Source organism: Clarias gariepinus, chromosome 1, assembly GCF_024256425.1.
Source record: "Clarias gariepinus isolate MV-2021 ecotype Netherlands chromosome 1, CGAR_prim_01v2, whole genome shotgun sequence".
Lineage (NCBI taxonomy): Eukaryota > Metazoa > Chordata > Actinopteri > Siluriformes > Clariidae > Clarias > Clarias gariepinus.
Genome location: NC_071100.1, coordinates 31,640,001 through 31,662,575, shown reverse-complemented (window position 1 = coordinate 31,662,575; position 22,575 = coordinate 31,640,001). Strand labels below are relative to the sequence as shown.

Genomic DNA, 22,575 nt, shown 5'->3' with positions numbered 1-22,575 from the left:
TAATAAAAGTGAAGTCTTGTGAGACTTAATGTTAGCGGACCCATGGCTAAGTTTATGTCAGAGGAGGTAAAATATGGTGCTTGGCAAAGACTGGGATAAAGCAGTTTTGGTAGAACTTAGCCCTGAGTATAGAGAAACATAGCAGATTTACTGCTGCAGACACAACAGAAGGCATTGTAATAGTAAAACAAATGGGCCTCTTGAATAGACTTTTTGTTTTCTATCTAGCTACGTTTGGAAGACGATACATTTGAATAGCATCGTTTAATAGGAGACATTTGTTTCAGTTTAAGACACGCAGAAATTGAATCTTTGCAAATATCAGACTCATTAATGGACTAAAACCATTAATATAATGCCAAAAAGTGACAGCAAGTTAACTTAATAAAGGTAATAGGACCTATAATGAAATCTTTCAAATTTGTTGTTTATTGGATACATGTGACCTTCTATGTGGTCATGTAGTTATAGTTTGATGAAGATAGCAAACGGTGGTGCAAACGTCTCATCGTAATAGTGTTGTGGTTTGGCTTGTCATACCTTGTATCCTTGTAAATGAAAACCAAAGCAAGTGCAATTAAAGTGTCTGTGTCTTGACTAGTGTGCAAGTACATGTGCACAGACATCAGGACTACTGTCATGCCATGACATACTTTTGGCGATTTAGCATTATGGAGTGTGGTTATTTCACTGATAAGGGCGTTGATATACAGTAAACACTCCAACCAGATATTGTAGGAAAGCATTCATAGCTACTAAATCCCTGTGATCATTTAGTTTACCTTATGAACAATGACTTCTTAGCTACTATAGACTTTTTTTTTTTTTCTTTTTTTTTTGTGGGGGTTATGAGGACATTGGTAAGCATTAAGAGCAAAGGACATATGTTTCTGGATTAATCGTTATAGGAAAGTAGAATGTATAATAGATTGATACATCCTGCTCATGACTAAGTAGGCTTTAAAGGAGTCCCAGTCCGAGCAATCATTGTCTCATTTTTTATCAGTTCGGGGAAAAAAACAATCCAATTTGTCCTACTACTATTTCGAATTTATGTGATTCTGTCAAGTCTGATTCTGTCGTTGTATCCAGTCAAATAATTTTTAGGTAATTCACATGATGTCTTTGCCCCAATAAAATCCGTAAGTGAAAACAAGTTTACAGCAGACCCATGTCAAATGAACTCATGTGATTACCCTGTTAAGGATTTATTAGGCAGAAATTTATCCCAGAAAGACTCAGAAGGCACTGGGTGTGCTGTGTCATTAAAGCACTGTCATCACTCTACATGGTCCGTGGTTATCACCCACTACAGATGTCCAGAATAAATCTGCTATGCCTGAAAAAAAAATGCTGTTGCTAAAAAAAGAGAACCTGGGTGTAAAGGAGAGGTGTGGCTATTGCATGTATGATCTTAGTTTTTGATGAGATAATGGAAACTGTGTTAGACAGGTCCTGTGCTTGGGGCATAGTTTGACGCCCAGAGACTCAGATGAAAATAAAGGCAGATCTTTTCAAAAATATGAAGCCAGTGTAAATCACCAGGCTTGGTGTTCTAACTGCAAATCTTTAGAAAATTTTCGGGTCAGTTACCAAACTTTGCTGGACCCAGAGTTCTTTTTCAGAAGTCTGGGGGGAATGTATAAATCAGGGCAGAAATGGAACCGCTTGTTCTGGGCAACTGAGATAAATAAATACAAAGAAATGCCTTATGATTTATAAAGCAGTGAAAAAAAGGTGACTTCTAGCCACAGTTCCATCCTCTATTATAGTGACCACACTATAGAAAGACTTAAGGGTCACAGAGCACTGTGCGCACGCATGTATACGTTTAAACAGGGGAAGTTTATCAGATAGGAGGGAGCAGGGGAACCCGAAGGAAACCCATGCATATAAAGCTGCATTGACAATAGGCCGGACAGAACTGTTCCATCCTTGTACAATACCCCATTATAGGCAGGTGTTATTAACCCAAATGTATTTTAATTTCATAGTCTCATTTCTCTCATATCACAAAAAATATGTACTGAGCTGTAGTGGTTAGTATTGTGGCTACCACCACCAGGTCGAGGGTTTGATTACTGCTGTGGGTCTGTGTGCGTGGAATTTGTATATTCTCACCATGTTTGGTGTGTTTCCTACGGGTACTCTGGTTTCCGCCTGCAGTCCAAAGACATTCAGAGTAGGCTAATTGGTATTTGCCTATAGTGTGCGCATGCGTGTGTGTCCGTGCATACAGTATGTGCGCGTGTGTGTCCGTGCATACAGTATGTGCGCGTGTGTGCCCTGCCATGGTTTGGCACGTTGACCAGGATTGGCACCGGTCTCCTGGGATAGGGTCCTGGCCCCCAGAGAACCGTTACAGGACAGGAGGTATAGAAGATGAACAAAAACGAATAAATGAATAAAAACATGCCTTGTGTAATTTAGTTTTGCAAAGTTTTCTGAGTTTTGCTGAGAGACACTGCCAGATAAATTTGCAAGTTCAACTTTTGCGGGTGAATTTTTTTTTTTTTTACAAAAAGGGAATACCTTTAAGGGTTACATATTCTAAATACATATAATCATATAATTTAAACCTACTGCCGCTGACTCTCAAATGCGATAGTGAAGAACAATCAGCTCTTAAATATTTGGTAAAGTCTCGATAATGCCAAAAAACATGCCAACTGTTTGTGAATACACCCGACATTTAACAAGCTGTGTTGTGGTCTGCTAGAAAATGCATTTATTTATGACCTGCCTGTGGCTACAGTTTTTTCCAGGCACCCTGATACATTTTTACGAATATAAAAATGATGCACTGCACTTAAATAAGCCAACACTCTACTGTTGACAGACTGCGAACAATGCAAACTGGCAGTACCTCTTCCGTCGTTTAACTCTATGGCAGTATTCTTCAGAGTCTCACATAGTTGAGTCATACACGTGGGCGGCCATTGCCGCGCTGTTGTCCAGTCCCACAATCCCCTCAGGAGGTGTATTTATTTACTCTGTGCAACCCGATTAGCTCTCGCCTGTATTTATTTCCCATTGACTCCTGGGTGATGGTGCACATTTGGCTTACTTATGCCTCAGTTTATTTAAGCCAGAATGGTTTGTGGGAAGGGTTATAAGTTTGTGTATGTGTATGTGTTGTGTATGTGTTAATCGAAGCTGGGAAAAAACAGGTCCATTTTCCCCTCCCTAGTGAACCTATCCCATTGAGGATGGTTTTACGTGGACCGTAATAATAAACTAAGTCTGTCTCTTCAATTTCAGGCATTCCTAAGCAGTTTATGTCATTCATTTTCATTTTGGCTCAGTTTAGAATATTTAGGTTTAACTCTTTGGTGCTTACACACATACACACATACACACACACACACACACACACACACACACACAATTGTACAGACAGTACATTGACCAAAGTTCAGACAGTTTCCTTGCAGCATATGGGTATTTTCACTAGTTCAGTTGGCGCTGTATATTCTTGACTTCATCATCCTTATTATATTATCAAAGACAGAAACACCACAGTTTATTACACTCAGCGATGCATTCGAGGCCTTGAAAAAAGGACTTTCATTAACTAGTAAATCACTGCCTTGGTTTTAATGACAACCAGACCTCTGCTAGTTTTTGCGGTTGCACATCCTAACACTGGCAACAGTTTCTTTCCATTTTATTTGTCTATCACTGTGGCACATAACAAAATCACCATTATTAAATTACAAAGGAATCCATTGGATGTTATTGCAATGTAATGGAATTTACTGCCGAAATGTCCTTATGCTATAATTCAATGGTTTAATCTGATTTGCAATGCTCTGTTTTAGAGATCATAAGTTTAATGTTGACTCTCAAGGATTTAAAAACATCTTTTACTATATATCACGTTTTAGCATTTTTTTTTACTAAGTTATCTGCTGTGTTTGATGTTGAATTTTGTCTTTTTTTTTTTTTGCAGACCCCTATGCCATTGTGTCATTTCTGCACCAGAGCCAGAAGACAGTGACCATAAGGAACACGCTCAATCCCACCTGGGATCAGACTCTTATCTTTTATGAAGTGGAGATATTCGGAGATCCCAAAGTGACAGAGAAAAGCCCGCCAAACATTGTGGTGGAACTCTACGATCAAGACACTTATGTGAGTTTGTGTGTGAACATATACATGTGCCTATATTTACATATCTGTAAATGTGTTTATATTGGTGCAAACGAGGTGCTTCAAAAATCAAAGCATGGGATACAGTAGGAGGTAATCTCATACTTCTGGGTAGATGTCAGGAGGCAGGCTTGCAAGTGTTAAAGAAAACTCACTGTGAGATAAGGAAACATAATAGTGTTGAAATGAAAACAGACGAAATGGATGTCTGTCTGTATGTCTATCCAGCCCATTTTGTTTCAGAACCACACAAAACTGACTAGACAGAATTTAAGGATTTTTTGCTAGTCCTCTGGTATTTGCCTGCAGATAAATCTGCGCAATAAATAAAATCAAAACATTAAGTAGGAGGGACTCAGAGCAGTCATCATTTTTCGGATGAGTACAGCGCTTGGCCCTTGTGCTGGGCGTAGCTATACGTGTCACTCAACAGAGATAATCAAGGGGATAATTTATTGTAAATACTGTAGAGTATGAAGAACACAGAAAGGACCACAACGCTCCTACAAAGTGCCCAAATCCTCACGAAACACAAACAAATGCGTAACACAGCATGATTTGCTCCAAAACAAGGTATGTAACTTTTGGAAAGGTAATCTTCAAATATGCATGGACAGATCATTGTATGTTTATTCTTTTTGCGGAAGGTTAAAAACCAGTTTGTCTCATAACTGCTCATTTAAGCAGTAATTGTGAAGCACCACTGTAAAATAAAACACGGGTCGTTCGGGAGGTAAAGTGAGAGGTTTGGCCGGTTAAATAAAAATGTTTAGTAAAAGTGATGTTAAGGACAGTGATTTAATAATCCACTTTAAGCAGGCAGTGTATCTGGCTGACAGCTAAAGTACAACTTAGTGTAAACAAGGCGTAAGAAAATTTAAACATTTTATTTCTTTGTATTAATAAGTTAGGCAGAGAGTTCAGCCATACAGAAAGACATGCGGACATGTACGTGGGCTTCAACCTGAAATAATATCATCACTGATTACAATAAAGCTGATCAGCTTATTTTTTAGCTTTAACCTTTTCACTATTTCTAAAAACTCTGTAACCATCAACGATGAGTATTAACTTTAGTGTAATATATATTTCTGAACCAGATAATATGATATATGAAACAATGTTGTTATCATTTATGTAACGGCATTTGTCCTGTGACCTCTCCTGTAGGGGGCAGATGAGTTCATGGGCCGCAGCATATGCAAGCCCTCTTTGGTGTCCTCTCCTCGTCTGGCATGGTATCCCATCGTTAAAGGTAGCAAAGCAGCTGGGGAACTACTTGCTTCATTTGAGCTGATCCGCAGAGATAAGGTAAGATATCTGTAACTGTATTTAGACTGAATCCCATAACCCCCATGATTGTGTCCAAACCTGGCAGATGTACTTAAGATATGATCAGGATATGATCAGGATAAGGAAACGCGTGATAGTCTTCGGCCCTCCCGGCTAAGTGGTAGTAGTAGCCTTAATGTGGAAGCCCCCTAGGAATTGGACATAACTAAATTAGGGAGAAAATTTGGGGGGGGGGGGATACATTTACATTTAGGCATTTGGTAGATGTTCTTATCCAGAGCCTTATCAATAACTAATTAATTTTTTCTACTTTATCAGCTTGGCCTGTATTTTTTCTTTGCAGCTAAATTTGTATATATGAATCTATTTATTAACAATACAGACTTAGTATGTTAACTGTGTTATCTAGTATATTTGTATCCTTTCAGGAGTGCTTTTAAAACTGGTGGTATGCACTAGTTAGTACAGTTTAAATTTGGAGTTATAATGGCACTTTTTGAAATAAGCTCTCAACCTTGAAATAAGAGCTTAAGCATCAGAAACCATTGCCAGTGTACTTGACGTTCCACTTCCACATTAAGAAGCATCAGCTCTGGCCAACTTTTGGTTGACAAATGTGGCTGCTTCAGAAGCAGAAGCACCAAAAGCAAAAAAATAAGCTAGGATGTTCTCTTTTTCAACTGCTGTATGAACAGCTGATCAGGAAAATGAATTTTGACTGTTCATTTGTAAAGTTGAGAAATAGAGGCGGAGCAGAGATACTTCTGTCATGTAAAAAGCTCTTGAATCAATATAAACATTTATATACACAGATAAATAAAATCAAGTCAGAGCTGCTGTAGGCTGCATGGGTCACACACTGGTGTTGCACATGTGAACATATGTCAAAGGTTCAATTCGACTTGCGTAAAAAAAAAGGGAAGTGAGTCAAGACACTTGCACTATAACTTGAGTACAAGCACGTGTCCAGATGTGTACTGTTTTGTGTTTTAATATTGTCCAGACAAAACCATTTAATTCATTTACGGGAGGTCTTGGTTTTTTTTACCACATTGTGGTTTTTCCTCTGAATAGAGTGCATTGTGTCCATGTTAGGAAATTGTGTGTATATCTGTGTGTGCATAGACATAAGGAGGGCGCCTAGGTCCCAGGAGAACATTGTGTGCTTTTTGATGAGCGCTTGTTCACATGTGAACAGGCTAAAATCCCAGTGGCCAAAGCCTAATTTAATAATATCCCATGATGTCACTGCTTTCATTTGAGACATTAAATGTGTGGTCCGCCACTAATGGTATCTATCTATTTATCTGTATATTTATCTATCTCTCTATCACAGCCTGCAATTCATCACATCCCTGGTCAAGAGGTTAGTGGTGTTTTAGATTTCTTGCCCATACACCACACACACGCACAAACACACGCCCATACATCGCACACGCACATTTTTTTTTCTTCTATATTCTTCAACACAGGCCCTTACTGTTTTCCAAGGCAAGCATGACAGAGTAATTGGATAGGGCTGCTCCTAAGTGATATGAACTCCACTGTACCTGGACTCATTTATCTGGTCTTGTATCACTCCTGAACGTGTTTAACAGACTGTTATAGATGTGTGGGGGTTTCTTCCCTCTGCTCTTGGATCAGCCAAAGTACCATGTCTGTGTATTGAAGAATGCCATAAAAATGACTAGAGATACCATTGTGTGGTTAAGTGTGCCAGAGGCTCCACCCAACATGCCCACCTGGCACCAGTTACAACGGCATAATCAGAAGGAAATTGAATTCCTATGCATACTTAAAGGCCAGGCCACCCAAGAAAGCATGCACACACACACACACACACAAACGCTCGCGCAGACTCGCACGCACACACACACACACACACGCGCATGCACATGCGCGCGTGCGCACTCGCATGTATCACACATTAATTTGCCGTTGTGTCTACTTCTAAACTGTTTCAGTTTCAGTTTTCAAGAAAAAAACAAGATAAAAACTGTCAAATATTCCATACGGGCACATTTGTTCCCCAACAAGATGTACATACATGCTTGTTTCTGAACATTTGTTCCGACCATATATGGCAATTTACATTACTCAGGCATTCTCCACCCACAGTTAAATGTTATACACAATAATTATAGTATACCGCGTTCCAAATTATTATGCAAATTGGATTTAAGTGTCATAAACATTAAATGTTTAGTTTTTAATTTAAACTCATGTATGGTATTGTGTCTCAGGGCTCTTTCGATCACTGAAATAAATCTCAGACACCTGTGATAATTAGTTAAGCCCAATTGAAGGAAAAGTACTGAAGTAGGTTGTTCCACATTTGCAATATGGGAAAGAAAAAGGATCTCTCTGCTGCCGAAAAGCATCAAATAGTGCAATGCCTTGGACAAGGTATAAAAACATTAGATATTTCATGAAAATTTAAGCGTGATCATCGTACTGTGAAGACATTTGTGGCTGATTCAGAGCACACACAGGATCGTGCAGATAGAGGCAGAATGAGGAAGATTTCTGCAAGACAAATTCATCGGATTAAGAGAGCAGCTGCTGAAATGCCATGCCAGGCAGTAAACTGGTATTTGAAGCTGCTGGTGCCTCTGGAGTCTGCCTCTGGAGAGCGAACCTCAAGGTGTAGGACCCTTTAAAGGCTTGCAGTTGTGCATAAACCTACTATTCGCCCACCCCTAATCAATGCTCACAAGCAGAAACGGTTGCAGTGGGCCCAGGCATACATGAAGACAAGTTTTTAAACAGTCTTGTTTACTAATGAGTGTCGTGCAACCCTGGATGGTCCAGATGGATGGATGGTTGGTGGATGGCCACCATGTCCCAACAAGGCTGCGACGTCATGGAGGTGCCGGAGTCATGTTTTTGGCCAGAATCATGGGAAGAGAGCTCGTACAGTAGGTCCCTTTAGGGTCCCTCAAGGTGTGAAAATGACCTCTATATTGCCTGACCACTTTCATCCATGGTACAAAAAAAAGAACCGTGCCTTCCATAGCAAAATCATCTTCATGCACGCCAATGCACCATCTTATGCTGCAAAGAATACCTTTGTGTCATTGGCTGCTATGGGAATAAAAGATGGGGAAAGTAATGGTGTGGCCATCATCCTCCCCTGACCTCAACCCTATTTAAAACCATTGGAGAATCCTCAAGCAAAAGATATGAGGGTGGGAGGTGGTTCGCATCAAAACAGCAGCTCTGGGAGGCTATTATGACATCCTGCAAGAAATTCAAGCAGAAACTGTCCAAAAACTCACAAGTTTAATGGATGCAAAAATTGTGAAGATGATATCAAAGAAGGGGTCCTATGTTAAGATGTAACATACCCTGTTAGGATGTTTTTGATTGAAATAGTTTTTTGATTTCAGTAAATATGACCTCCTAATGCTGTAAATTCAACGAAAGCCCATTTCCAGTTCTTTAGACCTAATAAAATGTTTTAAATCTGTTGTGCATAATAATTTAGAACAGTGCATTTTTAGTTTTTTAGTATTTAAATAATTATTGTTATCATTAGAAGGTTTGTTCAATAAAATTCAAATTATACCCTAATGGTTGATGACTTGAAAATTATACTGAATGTCATTTGCAATGACTAATTATGAAAATCAGGGAAAGATATTATTTGCATAATAATTTGGAACATGGTGTAATTATCTTGGACAGGGAAAAGAATAGTTTACCAATACAAAGAAAAATAGCCAAACAAAAACTATATTAGGAATTAATTACCTAAACAAGTGCATTATAATGAATTCAGATAACTCATGTACCATGTGTTAGCTTAAAATTTTGTTCTATTTTTAGCCATCTAGTGACTAATATTTTAGTCCAAACTGACTAAATCTGCTTAATTAGCATGTATTTTGTTCAGTTTATCCTCTTCTGCTATTTCCTGTCCACATAGATGGGATGCTTCTTCATTATTAGCTTCTTCATTATTATCTGACATTAGTAATGTTTCTTAGTTTGTTGTTAATTGTTTTTTCTATTCTTTTTATACCACAAGAGGGTCCCAGAGACTGGCAGATACAAAAAGCGATTTGCCAATTTTTTTTTATTAATTAATTGATTTGTTTTTAATGAAAAAAGCAAAAAATATAATAAAAAACATGCTCATGGACACACTGGCAACTGACTGTCTCACCATTGTTTTGTTTTAAAAAAAATTTATTATATTTTCAATTATTCATTTATTTTTTCTTCCCAGGGCGACCTTATCCACCATTCTCATATTATGGATGAGGTAAGCAATGCCTATTCTAGTTATAAAAACTGCCCATAGCTGGATTGCTACTTCACGTTTAATATTGTTTTTTATTTTTCATTGGATGTCTGGATGGCTTCCTTTCATTTATTTTTCATTTTCTGTTCTTTCTCTTGTTTTACTTTGTCCTCAAGCTTGTATTTTCTGCCGCCTTCACCGAGAGTTTGCAGCAATGGGTAAAGAATTCACACACACACACACACAAACACGCACGCACGCACGCACGCACGCACGCACGCACGCACGCACGCACACACACACACACACACAGCCTTGTTGGTGAGCTAAAATTTTACCATCACCACAATCCCAATTATATATCATCCTAAAGCTTGTTCTCAAGCTCATTTCCTCAAACCACAATGATGAAGCACTTACTGCAATGATGGAATGATGCTTAGTTTCAAGTGCATTTTTTTTTCAATCCTCCTTGAAAAATCTTTAGAGTGCCTATATAGGTTTATATAAATGAATCATAGCCTATATTTTTCATTTTCATCCAAATAACTCTTGGGGTAGCCTTGAAATTCTATGCTTATTTCACAATTATTTTTATACTTACAATTACCAGTTTCATACATCTAGACCATGCTGTGGTTCAGGTTTATTTACTTTCCCATAAAATATATTGCAGAGATTTACTGTTCTTTAATGTGTTCAGTATGAAATAAAACAGCAGGACTAGTTAAGTTAGTGATTGTGTAAATGAGAAAATGCAGAGTGCTTTCAGCTCATCTCAACTTGCAGAAATGCTTAGAAGTCTCCATTAATAAGTGTCTCTTTATATTGGTTCACTAGGTTAGGGGCTAAGAGAGCTATTAGGTAACACCACTGTTGGGGAATGTTAGTAATGCATGAAAAAAACACACAAGACAGCAAGTAAACAGTGCCATTGAAATATGCCGGATCATTTTCTCATAATAATATATGAAGCTTCCACTTTTTTGTCTTTTCATTTTACTACAAGATTTACTTTGTCTTCATTACCCTTGGCGTAACATCGAAACAAGTTATTGTGTTGTAGGCAATTTAGATTAGTTCCCAGAAAATAATGTGATTTCCCACTATTTTGAGATGGTGCATCATTTAATACAACACTTGTTTATAGCATACTTTTAACTGAAGCCTTTTTTTCTGGTTCTGGAATGAATTTGGGATCAGTGTTGGGAAGCAATTTTCTTATTATTGGGTTGGGAAAATTTAAATGCAGTCTTTTGTACGTCAAAATAATGACCTTCAAACTTTACATCTTTAATTTGTACTATTAAAGATGTAAAGAATATAGCAGTGTTTTAAAACAATATGCGATTGTATTTAACAGTGGCGCTGGATTTAACACTTCCACCAAAGGCAGCAGTACAATTCTGCTAACAATCATGATTTAATTTTTTTTTCCATGTCAGCTAACCACAGCTACTGTAATATTTAACATAAGTGAGTTCCTCTGCAATCTGGAAGTCATCATGTCTTTTGACACACATCTCCAAGGGTGAATGTATAGTGTAGTTTCAACCCCCATAAGTGTGACACAGCTACTGTGTTTTAGATATGGTCATATATAAACAAAGTGCAATATTAAGGCATGCAAAGCAAAATTGACAATTTGTGCATCTGTTTAGCATAGTGACTTGCTGCTGTGCTAGATATTCTACATGGGTCCATCAAGTTCTGTTTTGTTTTTGATTGGTAGCCAGAAGACTCAGATTTGCCGCACCCGCCTCCCCAGAGAGAGCCAAATGTCTTCATTGTGCCACATGGCATCAAACCTGTCCTCGAGCGGACTGCTATTGAGGTTAGTCCAATCCAGGTGTAGAGAACTGAGAAGCTGAGTTACCAATATGGAATTGAGCTGCAGCTTACCCAGCATTCGTCACAAAGAATATGACTTTCATTTTATGACAATTTAGATCCTTGCATGGGGAGTACGCAACCTGAAGAGCTACCAGCTGGCCAGTGTGACATCTCCCAGCTTGCAGGTCGAGGTTGGAGGTTGCATGGTGCAGTCCTGTGTCATCCGCAACACGAAGAAAAATCCCAACTTTGACATCAACACGCTCTTCATTGATGTGGTACATTTCAGGCTTAATCTTATTCGTCACATCTCAGTTTAAAGAAAGCAGTATATATATATATATATATATATATATATATATATATATATATATACAGTATATACGCACAGTGGGTATGGAAAGTATTCAGGCCCCCTTAAATTTTTCACTTTGTTATATTGCAGCCATTTGCTTAGATCATTTAAGTACATTTTTTTCCTCATTAATGTACACACAGCACCAGATATTGACAGAAAAACAGAGTTGTTGACATTTTTGCAGATTTATAAAAAAAAAAAAAACTAAAATATCTAAGTAAGAGAACTTGCAAAACCTCACTGTAGATGTGTGTCTATATAGTATATATAAAATAATTTTTAACCTTCTTGAGAGCATTTTAGTGGTGTTGAGAGACCATATTGATTTTTATATATTGACCAATAAAAATATGTCCCTCACATGTTTTGATAAATTAGTATTTACTGTCAACAAACTATATCATGGACATGATAACTACTACAAAAACAACACAAGCACCTTAATCTCTTGTAATTATTTTTTCAAGGAATAGAGAATTTGTGTGACTTTTTCTTAAACTTGCAGATTTAGCAGTATAGATCAGCAATATCATTAGCCTTGACATAGGTTTCATTCTACTGGCATTGTGCTTTTTGGATCACTTTGCTGCAGTCACTGCCACAGCAAGTATCTGCTGTATCAAGCCAGTCCAACCTGTAATTACCTAACTCTAAACGGTCTGGAGCATGCATGAAGTCTCATCTTACGGTGAAAGGCTTTGTGTGGAACAAATACTGGCTGGAAATGTTGACAGTTCACTGTCAGTTATAGACAGCTCTATGCCAAGCATGAGACAGACACTCACCATGTCATCATTCCTTTGGTTAGTTGCACCGAATGTTGTGGCAGTGAGATGAGCCCCTCTCTAATCATAAGTGAAAGGGAGAAAACAACAATACTGTCCTTAAAAAATATGCACTGAGCCGCAGTCAGGACTCCATCCTGTGTCAAAGTCTTTGTGACCCTTTTTCCACCCTTTATTTCGCATGTCAATCTTTCAATGACGGTTTTCAGCACCATCCATTTCTGATTGTCAAAACGTTTAAGATTATCAAGGTCCTACTCCTAGACATTTATCTTGTCATGTGACATTCTCTGACCTTTTCCATACCCAGCGGCTGCCCAGGGAGGAACTCTACATGCCTCCACTGGTTATCAAGGTAATTGACAACCGGCAGTTTGGCAGGAAACCAGTGGTGGGCCAATGCACCATCCGTTCTCTGGAGGAATACCGCTGCCTGCCTGACAACCACGAGGAAGAGCCCACAGAAGAGGAGCTGGGTGAGAATAAAGAGAAATTTTGAATTCTGTTGGCTACCGAAAACAAATATAATGAAAAATGGCCTTACTCATTTTTCCTGCACAGAAACCATTCCTCACACACCAAGAGATGATGTACTAATTGACATTGATGACAAGGAACCTCTACTTCTTGGACAGGTAGTTTCTTTTTTATCTACGTAGTAACATCTTTAATAACGGGTCTCACAGAAACACTAATAAGTCTACGATTTTCAAACAGATCAAACAAACAATGGGTCATTACTTGAGAAGCTTGGGTTTATATTTTATATAGTTTAAGTCATCATTGTCAAGTCGGTTTAAGGTTTTCTAGAAAAAGCATTAACCCAAAGGCTTACTTACTGTAAGTGGGGCAGACATACAGTATACATCATTTGTTTGATTATGTAAGTCTTTTTATAAGTGTAATTCTTTTGGCTGCTGTTTGGTGGTTCTAGGGTCATGTAGTTTGGGTTTCTCTAGGTTCCCTTTGGACACTTACACTAAGCGAGCTATGATCTTATGAGATGTTATATACAGAACACACCCTTAAACACAGAGTCTAGGGGTAATTTCTTAACAACGGAACCTATGGCTCATTGCTAACATTGACCGCACCCCGCTTAAAAAAGAAATGTGTTTTGATGACTGGCGAGTCCTTTGCCTGGGCATGACAGACAAATAGCATTTTAGTGAGTGTTCTGTATATTTAATCACATTATGCAGGTACTTTGCTGGTTTTCTAGATGGCACATTCACATTATTAAAATTACCTGCCCATTTTTTATACAGCAAAATATGGGATAAAGTAGCAGACAGTGTTTTTTTTTTTTTTTTTACAAACGATGTAATACGATGTAACATAAAAGCAAATGAAATTTAAAAAGTAAGGCAGATGAAATTGTGAAACTTAGAGTTCATGGTTCAAAAGAAAATTTTTTTTAGTTTATATGCAATAATAAGTTGTGTATACAATTTAAAGTCTGCACAAGACACTTAATCAAGATCTCATACAAAGTCAAATACAAAGAAGCTGCATTTAGCTGATCCAGGATCTTGTCAAAACAAGTCGCTGGCCCAACATCACAATTTTAAAATATATTCATTTCCCAGAAGTCCATGCAGAAACTGACCACCCCATACATCACGGTACATGTGCATTGGACTTGTTCCAGGCACCATGCAACTTCTGCATTATTCCTAACTATAGCAGTTACCCCAGTTTTTTCCTAAACCTCTTTTCTTTAATCAAGCAATAAGGCTTGGAAAGAAAATTGGCAACCTCTACTTTTTGGGATGGTGAGAGATGGACTTCAAGTGGGATTTGTGTTTTTGTACAACACTGGTCCAACTCATCTCTCTTCCTGTCAATCATCTCTCTCTCTATTGCCAGAGCAAAAAGGGCTACCAGAAAACTGCTGAGTAGCTGTGGTGTAATTCTGTTGCTAACTGAACCAAATCTGTTCCCAAAATTACTGAGTGAAAAAGTTGGGGACTGTGTGCCACCTTTGCTATATGATTTTTGTAGCCTGTGTTTCAATTCTTTCAGTGGCATCAAAGAATGTGTGTTTAGCTCATGGTAAATACACCCCAGCAGTACATCTCATCCCCTTTCCACTGTCTTGTCTGGAATCTGGCTTTGGTCCATAAGGCCTGGTGTATAACCCCTTTAGTACTTTGTCACTAGGATTTCTCATGTGCGTAGGACCGCATGCAAGTTGTCTGGGTGAGACAAACTATACATCTGGTCATCAGCCAGGTGGATGGTTTTAACTTAAATATTGGGTTTGTGACAAAGGGGTTTGTATACCCATTGGGTATCATCTGGAAGACAAAGGACAAACTGCTCCAACACCAGCCATTTGTTTACCTTCTCTGGCTGTGGGTCAGGTCTCAGTGAGTGCTTGCAGAAGCTGTAAAATTTGAAGCACCATTTGGAGAATTTGGGGAATAAGCTCTTGATGCTGAGGCTGCAGGCCAAGGAAAGCCTGATGTTCATACACCAGCACCACTTCTGCACAACTAGGCCACTTGGGTAAGGAGACATTCTGTCTCAGTCTGTGAGCAACTCATGGGTTTTGGCACCAGCCTGACAATCTCAAAAAAAGGCCACTAAGAACATAAAGGAGACCAAGGGTAGGAGCATGTGTGAGCTTTTTCTCAATTTTGTTTCGTAGTCAAAGGGAAACATATGACCTTGCTTTGCTGACAGTCAGGTATAAACATGCCCAGATCACTGCTTAGGTAGAGAGAGAGAGAGAGATTACATAAATATAAGTTGGATAGCATGGCTCAGGTGTGCTTGGTGCAGAATGCCCTTGACAGTGCCTTTATCAATGGTTGAAGGGGGGGGGGGGGGGGATTGTTTTTCTACAGTCAGCAAATGAAATAGGAAGTTGTCAATAAGTTTCTGGAAGCACATGATGAAATGGTAGATACCATTTAGTTAATTAATGCTTTTATAACCCAGGTCCACAGATTTTAATACAGCCTTCTATAGTGTCCATTAGAAGATACTAGCTATTAATAAAGCCTACTATAGCGTTTATCAAGTGCCTACAGTACCATAACTACAGGATGAAAACTCTACCCCCACACCGAAACATAATCACCTCATGAAAAATAATCGAGAAGTTATGAAATTGGAAAATTGTTTCCATTTCTAAGCTTTGATCTTTCCACTTTTGTTTGTTTAGTCACTGTAATAAATAAGTGAAAACATAATGAATTTTGGATTAAATGGATGGCTTGTTTCCATTGGCAATTTTTGCAGTTATAGAATGTAGTTTATTTACATTATTGACTTTCCAATCTGGCTTTACATTCTGGTATAAGATCACAATCATTTGATACAAGAATTGCTTATTGAAATATAGTCCTTTTAATGAAAGAGGACCATACTTATGTACGTATTTAGCCAAATACAAAGTAAATACCTCATGATATCCCCCTATGAATTCAGCTCTCTCGCAATGACAACACAATGGGTTTTTTAGATCTCTGCATTTGTATGAGGAACATTTTTCTCCCATTTGTTTTCTGGCTTGCCTTGTCAAAGGACTGCCATCAAATGGCTTGTTCGGGTCAGAATAAATAAAATGAGAACCACAACCACAGCTATCCATGTGAAAATCCCCTCATGATTCTCATCTCTGTCAATCAGAAAAGTTCTGGGAGCAGTAAAGAGACAGATGCTAGGGTGGATGTTCTCCAGAATGCATTTTCTGCAGATTACCCATACTGCACTCACCCTTAACTTTAAAGGGATCAGCTATACACCTGTTTGTTTAGGTAGTTATCTAAATCAATTAGTTGTCATAACAGCGCAGGGCATACAATCATGCAGATTCAGGTCACAAGCTTTAGGCAATGTTTTATCAAAAAGTGTGGTTTCCGTGACTGGCATGATTGCTAGTATTTCTAAAATGTGACACACCAGTATCTAGAGTTTATACAGGGTGAGGTGTGAAAAACAAAAGAAAACTTTGAATGAGCAACAGTTTTGTGGATGAAAATGTCTCATTAAGAAGTCAGATTACCCAGATTAGTCATGGATAATCACAACTGTGGTGAGTAGAAAAGCAACTCAGCATGCACAGAACATCAAGCACTGACAGAGATGGTCTACAACAGCAGAATAGAACATTTAGTTCTTCTTCTTCTGTCAGCCAAAACTGTGGGCACTGACTCACCTAAAACTGGACATTTGAAAAGTTAGAAAAATAATTAACTGGTCTTTACCCAGTCCTTAACCATCCAGCTTATGTCATTCTGTGAATGTTACTTCCTAATATTCCTGTTTTTGGCTGATGGGAGTGGAACCTGAAGTGGTCTTCTGCTGTTTTAACCCGTTATTTTCAAGGTCTGGTCATTCTCCTGTGATCTTGCTCAACAGCAAATGTTTTTAGTTTTTCACATCATTCTGTGTTTGCACAAATATTGTTTTGTGTGCAAATCCTAGGCAATCATCAGTTTTTGAAATACTCCAACCAGCCCATCTGGTACAAACAACCATGACACAGTTAAAGTCACAGAAATTCTTTTTCATGCTGTGTCCCCATGCTGATGTTTGATGTGAACAGTAACTAAATCTTTGGACCTGTATCTACATAATTTTATCCAATGTGCTTCTGCCATATGATTGGATAACTGGCTGATTGGATAACTGCAAAGTTGAGCAGCTGTATGTCTTGACACATTACATGGTATGTTTCAATGATCAGCTTACGTCTTTTACATGATTATTATTATTATTGTGTGCATTTTGTGTATTATGCGTACAGGTGCAAGCTTGCTAGCTTACATGTGGCTAAATGTTAGTCCAATGTCCTTGACAATGTGTGTTGAGCTCAGGTTTTTGCACAGGAGCTGGAACTTTCCATTTTAACAGGTCAGTCAAATAAATGACTTTAAGCAATCTGAGCTGAATCATAGGATTTCAGTTTTACATGGCTCCTGGCATTCTAGTGGGATTCTAGGCCTGAATGTAAGACCCACATAAAACCAAGGGAAAGAAAAAGTCAAATTTGACTTTGTGCCACTCTGCAGCTGTTTGAAGCCTTTTCTGTTGTGAAAAGTTTAAGACTTTGACTTGAAAGCTATACTGTAACGTTTTTGCCTGTAGGCCAAACCAGGTATATATATTTTCGGTGTCTATATCCACATATCATTTAATAGCATATACCATGTCACATATTTTTATGTATGACTTGTTTGGTAGATTATTTTTTAGTTTTGGATTGACATCTCATAGCAGGACTGGTCTGTCTAGCCTGTCACATCTCATAAAGAAGTAGACTATTTTGTAGAGCTTGATGATGAATGGGTCATATCCAACTCCGTGTATATAACCAATTTAGATGTACAAAGTTATACCAGGCATACACCATTACAGTGGGCCAAAAACTCTTAGCGCTCAGAATTATTTCCACATCTGTGAATTCCTTGTATTTTAGGCTGTGGGGGCAGAAAGCTAGGCTACACTCCCCAGTGCATTAAGTGAAACTTGAAACCCCATCGTTTCCCCAAAGACTCCACTTTAGTACCCTAAACTAGGATCTTATATTCCTTGCATTTTGGTAAAAAGGAGCATGTTTGTCACTCAGTGTAGGTTTTGATGAAGGCCAAAGGCAACATCTTTTGGGGGAAAGCTAACACATCCTTAGTGGCTTTATGGCTCTTTGGTTCTTACACTTTGGGTAAAGAACAAACTGCAGGAAAAGGGTGCTAAAAGTGGGTACCCGCTTAGAGGGTCTTGGAGAAGGTTTTTGAAATAACAGTTGCTGGCGATCTACAGGGCATTCTTCCTTATAGGCATACAGGAGTTCTTCCATACCTTAGTGGATTTTTCAAGGAGGTTTCTAAGCAAGGGAGGACGCATTTGCTATTGTAAGTAGAGTGGTGACCGAGCCTGTCCATTGATACTTTCCAAGTATACTTTTATAATGTGCTGTAATGCAACTGCCCCACATTAGAGGACAACAGCAAACGAATGGCCCTGTTCCTAATTAGCTGTTCCTTTGAGTGGCTTGTAAAGCTGCCTCTGTTATTGTATACATAATGTCCTGGCACTAGGCTGCACAAGGCGCTGCTAGGGTTCAGGCCTGCCTCTGATGTGGTGAGTCGTTGTCGTGGGCAACTGTGTTCCCCCACTTCTGCCTGCTCACCACAGGCGCCACAGGAAAAGTCCCTCCCCGTCCCTCCTCCATCGTATTCTGTCCTCCTCCTAAAGCCTCCTGCTTAGGGTCGATTCTAGGGAAAAGGAAACACTTGCTGACAGACCTCTGTGCCCATGTTCTTCTCTGAAGCACCACACCAGAACAAGGCTCAAGTCTTGGCAAAAATGTTCTTGGCTGTCTTTGACTGTCTGATTAGCTTGTTGTTGGTTCTTTACTCAGTGTCAAGTGCTGGATTGTCTCTGTGTGACCTAAGAAGGCTTTGTTTGTTTAATCTTTGGTTGTTTAAATGTGGGTTCTGATATCAGTCCCTTTAAGCACTTCTTGATGTCGCCACACAAACCTCATGTTTAACTTTTGTGATATAAGGGTAGCTTAAATTGACAACGTTTCTGTGTTGAACATTCTGCATTGGCACATGGGAAGAAACATCTTAGGGCAAAACTCCACAGTTGTAGTGTTGTTCTTCTTTAATGGTTTTCCCTACATCACACTGCTTTTAAGTTTGAAATGGTTATAATGATGGTTTTGGATGAAGGTACAAGCAAACATTTCTGTCAATCTGATTGGCTTCCAGGGCATACCATGCAGTCTAATTGATTTGGCTAATGTTGTGTTTGGTTGGTGTTTATTGGCAACCTGGCATGTAAAAAATCTCTGAGCATGATTCATAGCTGTCTCATATGCATGACCCAGCTAAAACCTAAAAAAAAAACCTTTACCCCAGCTCCAACCTTTGCTGTTTAAGTGCAAATACATCTACATGCATTACACGCCTGTATGATATTTGTAAATTCTACAAGCCATAAGTTAATTTAATGCAAAATAATTGACTTGAAATGGAATCGTGCCCTTTTAAAAAATTGTGTATATGCTATGCTACAGTATGTAGTGCATCTCTAATGTTGTTTCCACTAAAAGTTTCCATCATTCCCTTTACAGGGTTTTATTATTCAGCTATTATGTATTTCAGAAGAGGATTTTCTGTTTCCTTATGATGGACACTTTTGCATACAGTAAATACAATAATAGCTTCATTACTTGTTAAAGGTTAATGCGTTCATCATCATACTCATCATACTTACATTTTTGTGTAAACGTTTAATTTCTGGACACAATCTAACCAATAATTTAAACTATTAATGTGGAAGCCCCATTCTTAAGTAGCAAAGCCTTCTTTTTCTTCATAAGTAAATTGCAATTCAAAGGTCCAGATATTATAATGACCTTTATATGGGCTAAAAACCTAGTGTTTTCTGAAATATTGTAATCCAAGGGAGATTATTTTCCCTTTCAGAAATAAGCATACTTTAATTTAAGGTAAAATAGTTGTTTTAAAGTTGTAAAATGTTGTCACGTTTGCAATATGGAAATATTGGCCAATCCATTTCATGGCAAAAGCACACTTGCACACAATCTCACATTATGGAAATGTCAGTCAGCAAACTCTGCATGTCTTTGGTGTGTTTGAGTAAACTGGAGTTCTTAGAGGAAACCTACCAGGCATGTGGAGAACATGCAAGCTTCACACACACAGACTAGAGGTGAGATTGAAATTCTCCAACCAGGAGGTGTGAAACGGCAGCACTAACCACTACGCCACATGCCGCCCAGAAATGGTACTGTAATATGTGACCCAAAAACTATTTGTAGTTTTTTTGGAATTCATTGTGTTCTCCACAAAATTAAAATGACTTCATGTAGAAAACAGTGAATTACAAAAAAAACTATTTAGCTGGGTTTTCTGGTTTGGTTTTTTGCACATCCTCTCTGTGTCTGTGGGTTTTCGGTTTCTCCTAGTTCCTATTAAACATGACCGTAGATGGATTGACTACACTAAATTGCCCGTAGGTGTGAATGTGTGTGTGTGTGTGTGTGTGTGTGTGTGTGTGTGTGTGTGTGCACATAATGTTCTACAATGGAATGCCGTTGGTGGTGAATTCTCCCACCTTACACAATTCCAGTGCTCCTGATCCAGTGCTTGGGGATCACCATGGCTCTGACTAGAATAAACAGTTATTTAAGTTAAGTGAATGAGCAACTTCATAAACATGCAAATGCTTTTGAAAGGCTTTTATTATTATTTTTTTTATATTTGCATCTTCTTTTCATTGTAATGTACTTATTTTTTGAGTACCCTCCTCTCTGCTTTAGAACATATTATCATATGACTCTTAAATATCTAACAGTACTAATGCATCTTATCAAAGCTATCATTTCATTATATTTTAATTGCATATACTATGAGCTAAAAAAAACTCCAGATAGATTTACTGTATATATGTGTAACAATTTTTTTACTTTCAAACTGTTTTATTTCTGTTTATCTATGATGCTTGAAACTGTGTTTTTTCTGACAATTTTTACAATGTGCAGTGTATTAACCTACTAATTACCATGCCTCTGGTTTGTAGCTTGCTGATGGCACCAGTTCTGCTATTATTAACATTTCGCCTTCTCGCTCCAGCCTCCATGTACGTATGTATGATCTATATGTTGTGGCTACACCTGTTTTATTTCACAACTGTTCTCCCCCACTGTTAGTTTTTCTTTTTTTTCGTCTTTCTTTCTTCCAATCAACGTAATGCGTAAATGTGTGTGACCTTGCATGTATGTGCATGTCCAGTGATTACATGCATGCCTGCTTCTTAGATTACACTATTTTGTCCTTTGTCCAGTAATTCCGGGGAGCAACTGTTATAGTGAACTGTAATGAGATGAACACTGATAAAATGGGACACCTAAGTTTGATTCTTGCTGTCTTTTTCTTTGTACTTTTTTTTTTTCAATTTATTTATTGTTTGCATTTGAACAGGGTATGAAAAATGTTCAGCTTTATAAAAGGTGTCTGTGATGTGAAAAATTGTGACAAAAACATGTCTCACTTTAGCAGTGTTCAACTTATATTGTAAAATATCCTATTATTAAATGCGATTCAGTAATTACTAGCGAATAGGTTTGATACAATCAAGAACAATACAAGCAAAACAGAAACAGCTGATATAATAAAATAATTCGAAAATGTTAAAAAGAATGAAAGCCTGCTCTTAGGCTCTGTGATTTTTTATGTGGGAAATTTATAAAATTGTTTGGTTTTAGTTGATTATTTGTTTGGGGAGAAGAGTATGAAAAACAGAAACATTTTCCCAATTACGATACCACTTCAGGGCAGCTGTGGCCATAAAGTCATAAATATAGTAAAATAAATATGTCTAAAGAATGGTGCTCCAAAGTACTGCCGTCTCCACCAGTCATAAATTGTACTAATTATGAAAAGAAGGTTTTTACAGTAACTGAAAGGATAACAGTCTAGAGGCTAGAGTTTAAAGGTTGCACTTAGGTGTATTCTGTAAGATATATATTTGTATAGTTGACTGGGTGTTGTACTTGTAGCTGCAGTAACTGAAAGAGTTTCAGGTGGTTAGGATAATCAATCAGCAGACGAAAACCGCACAGGTTGAAATTAAACCTTATAGGAAACTGAACTTTGTTGAACACATAATTCAACCCAAATTATATAATAGTAGTACTGAGCCATAAATATCAACAGCTTCAGTTGCTGAGTACTGTATAAACATGGATCCCTGTTTTAATGCTAATTTTGGACTGTGAATATTATTATTACTATGTAATATTATTGCAGGCAGCATGGTGGTGTAGAGGTTAGCACTGTGGCCTCGCACCCTCAGGATCAAGGGGTTTGATTCCCGCCTCGGGTCTGTGTGTGGAATTCGCATGTTCTCCCTGTGAGCATGAT

At 38.2% G+C, this 22,575-nt stretch overlaps 1 protein-coding gene across 8 annotated transcripts in view; it reads left to right on the top strand.

Moving 5' to 3' along the window:
• dysf (dysferlin, limb girdle muscular dystrophy 2B (autosomal recessive)) overlaps window positions 1-22,575 on the top strand; it is a 79,070-nt gene that overhangs the window by 34,038 nt on the left and 22,457 nt on the right. For 7 of the 8 annotated variants that reach the window (XM_053476630.1, XM_053477014.1, XM_053476929.1 and 4 more), the window contains 9 exons: window positions 3,953-4,134; window positions 5,323-5,463; window positions 6,782-6,811; window positions 9,677-9,712; window positions 9,868-9,909; window positions 11,424-11,525; window positions 11,641-11,802; window positions 12,978-13,143; window positions 13,229-13,302. In XM_053476630.1, the coding sequence (XP_053332605.1) occupies window positions 3,953-4,134; window positions 5,323-5,463; window positions 6,782-6,811; window positions 9,677-9,712; window positions 9,868-9,909; window positions 11,424-11,525; window positions 11,641-11,802; window positions 12,978-13,143; window positions 13,229-13,302 (935 nt within the window). Of the gene's footprint in view, window positions 1-3,952; window positions 4,135-5,322; window positions 5,464-6,781; window positions 6,812-9,676; window positions 9,713-9,867; window positions 9,910-11,423; window positions 11,526-11,640; window positions 11,803-12,977; window positions 13,144-13,228; window positions 13,303-21,232; window positions 21,293-22,575 lie in introns of all 8 variants that reach the window. The other variant, XM_053476844.1, reaches the window with a different exon arrangement.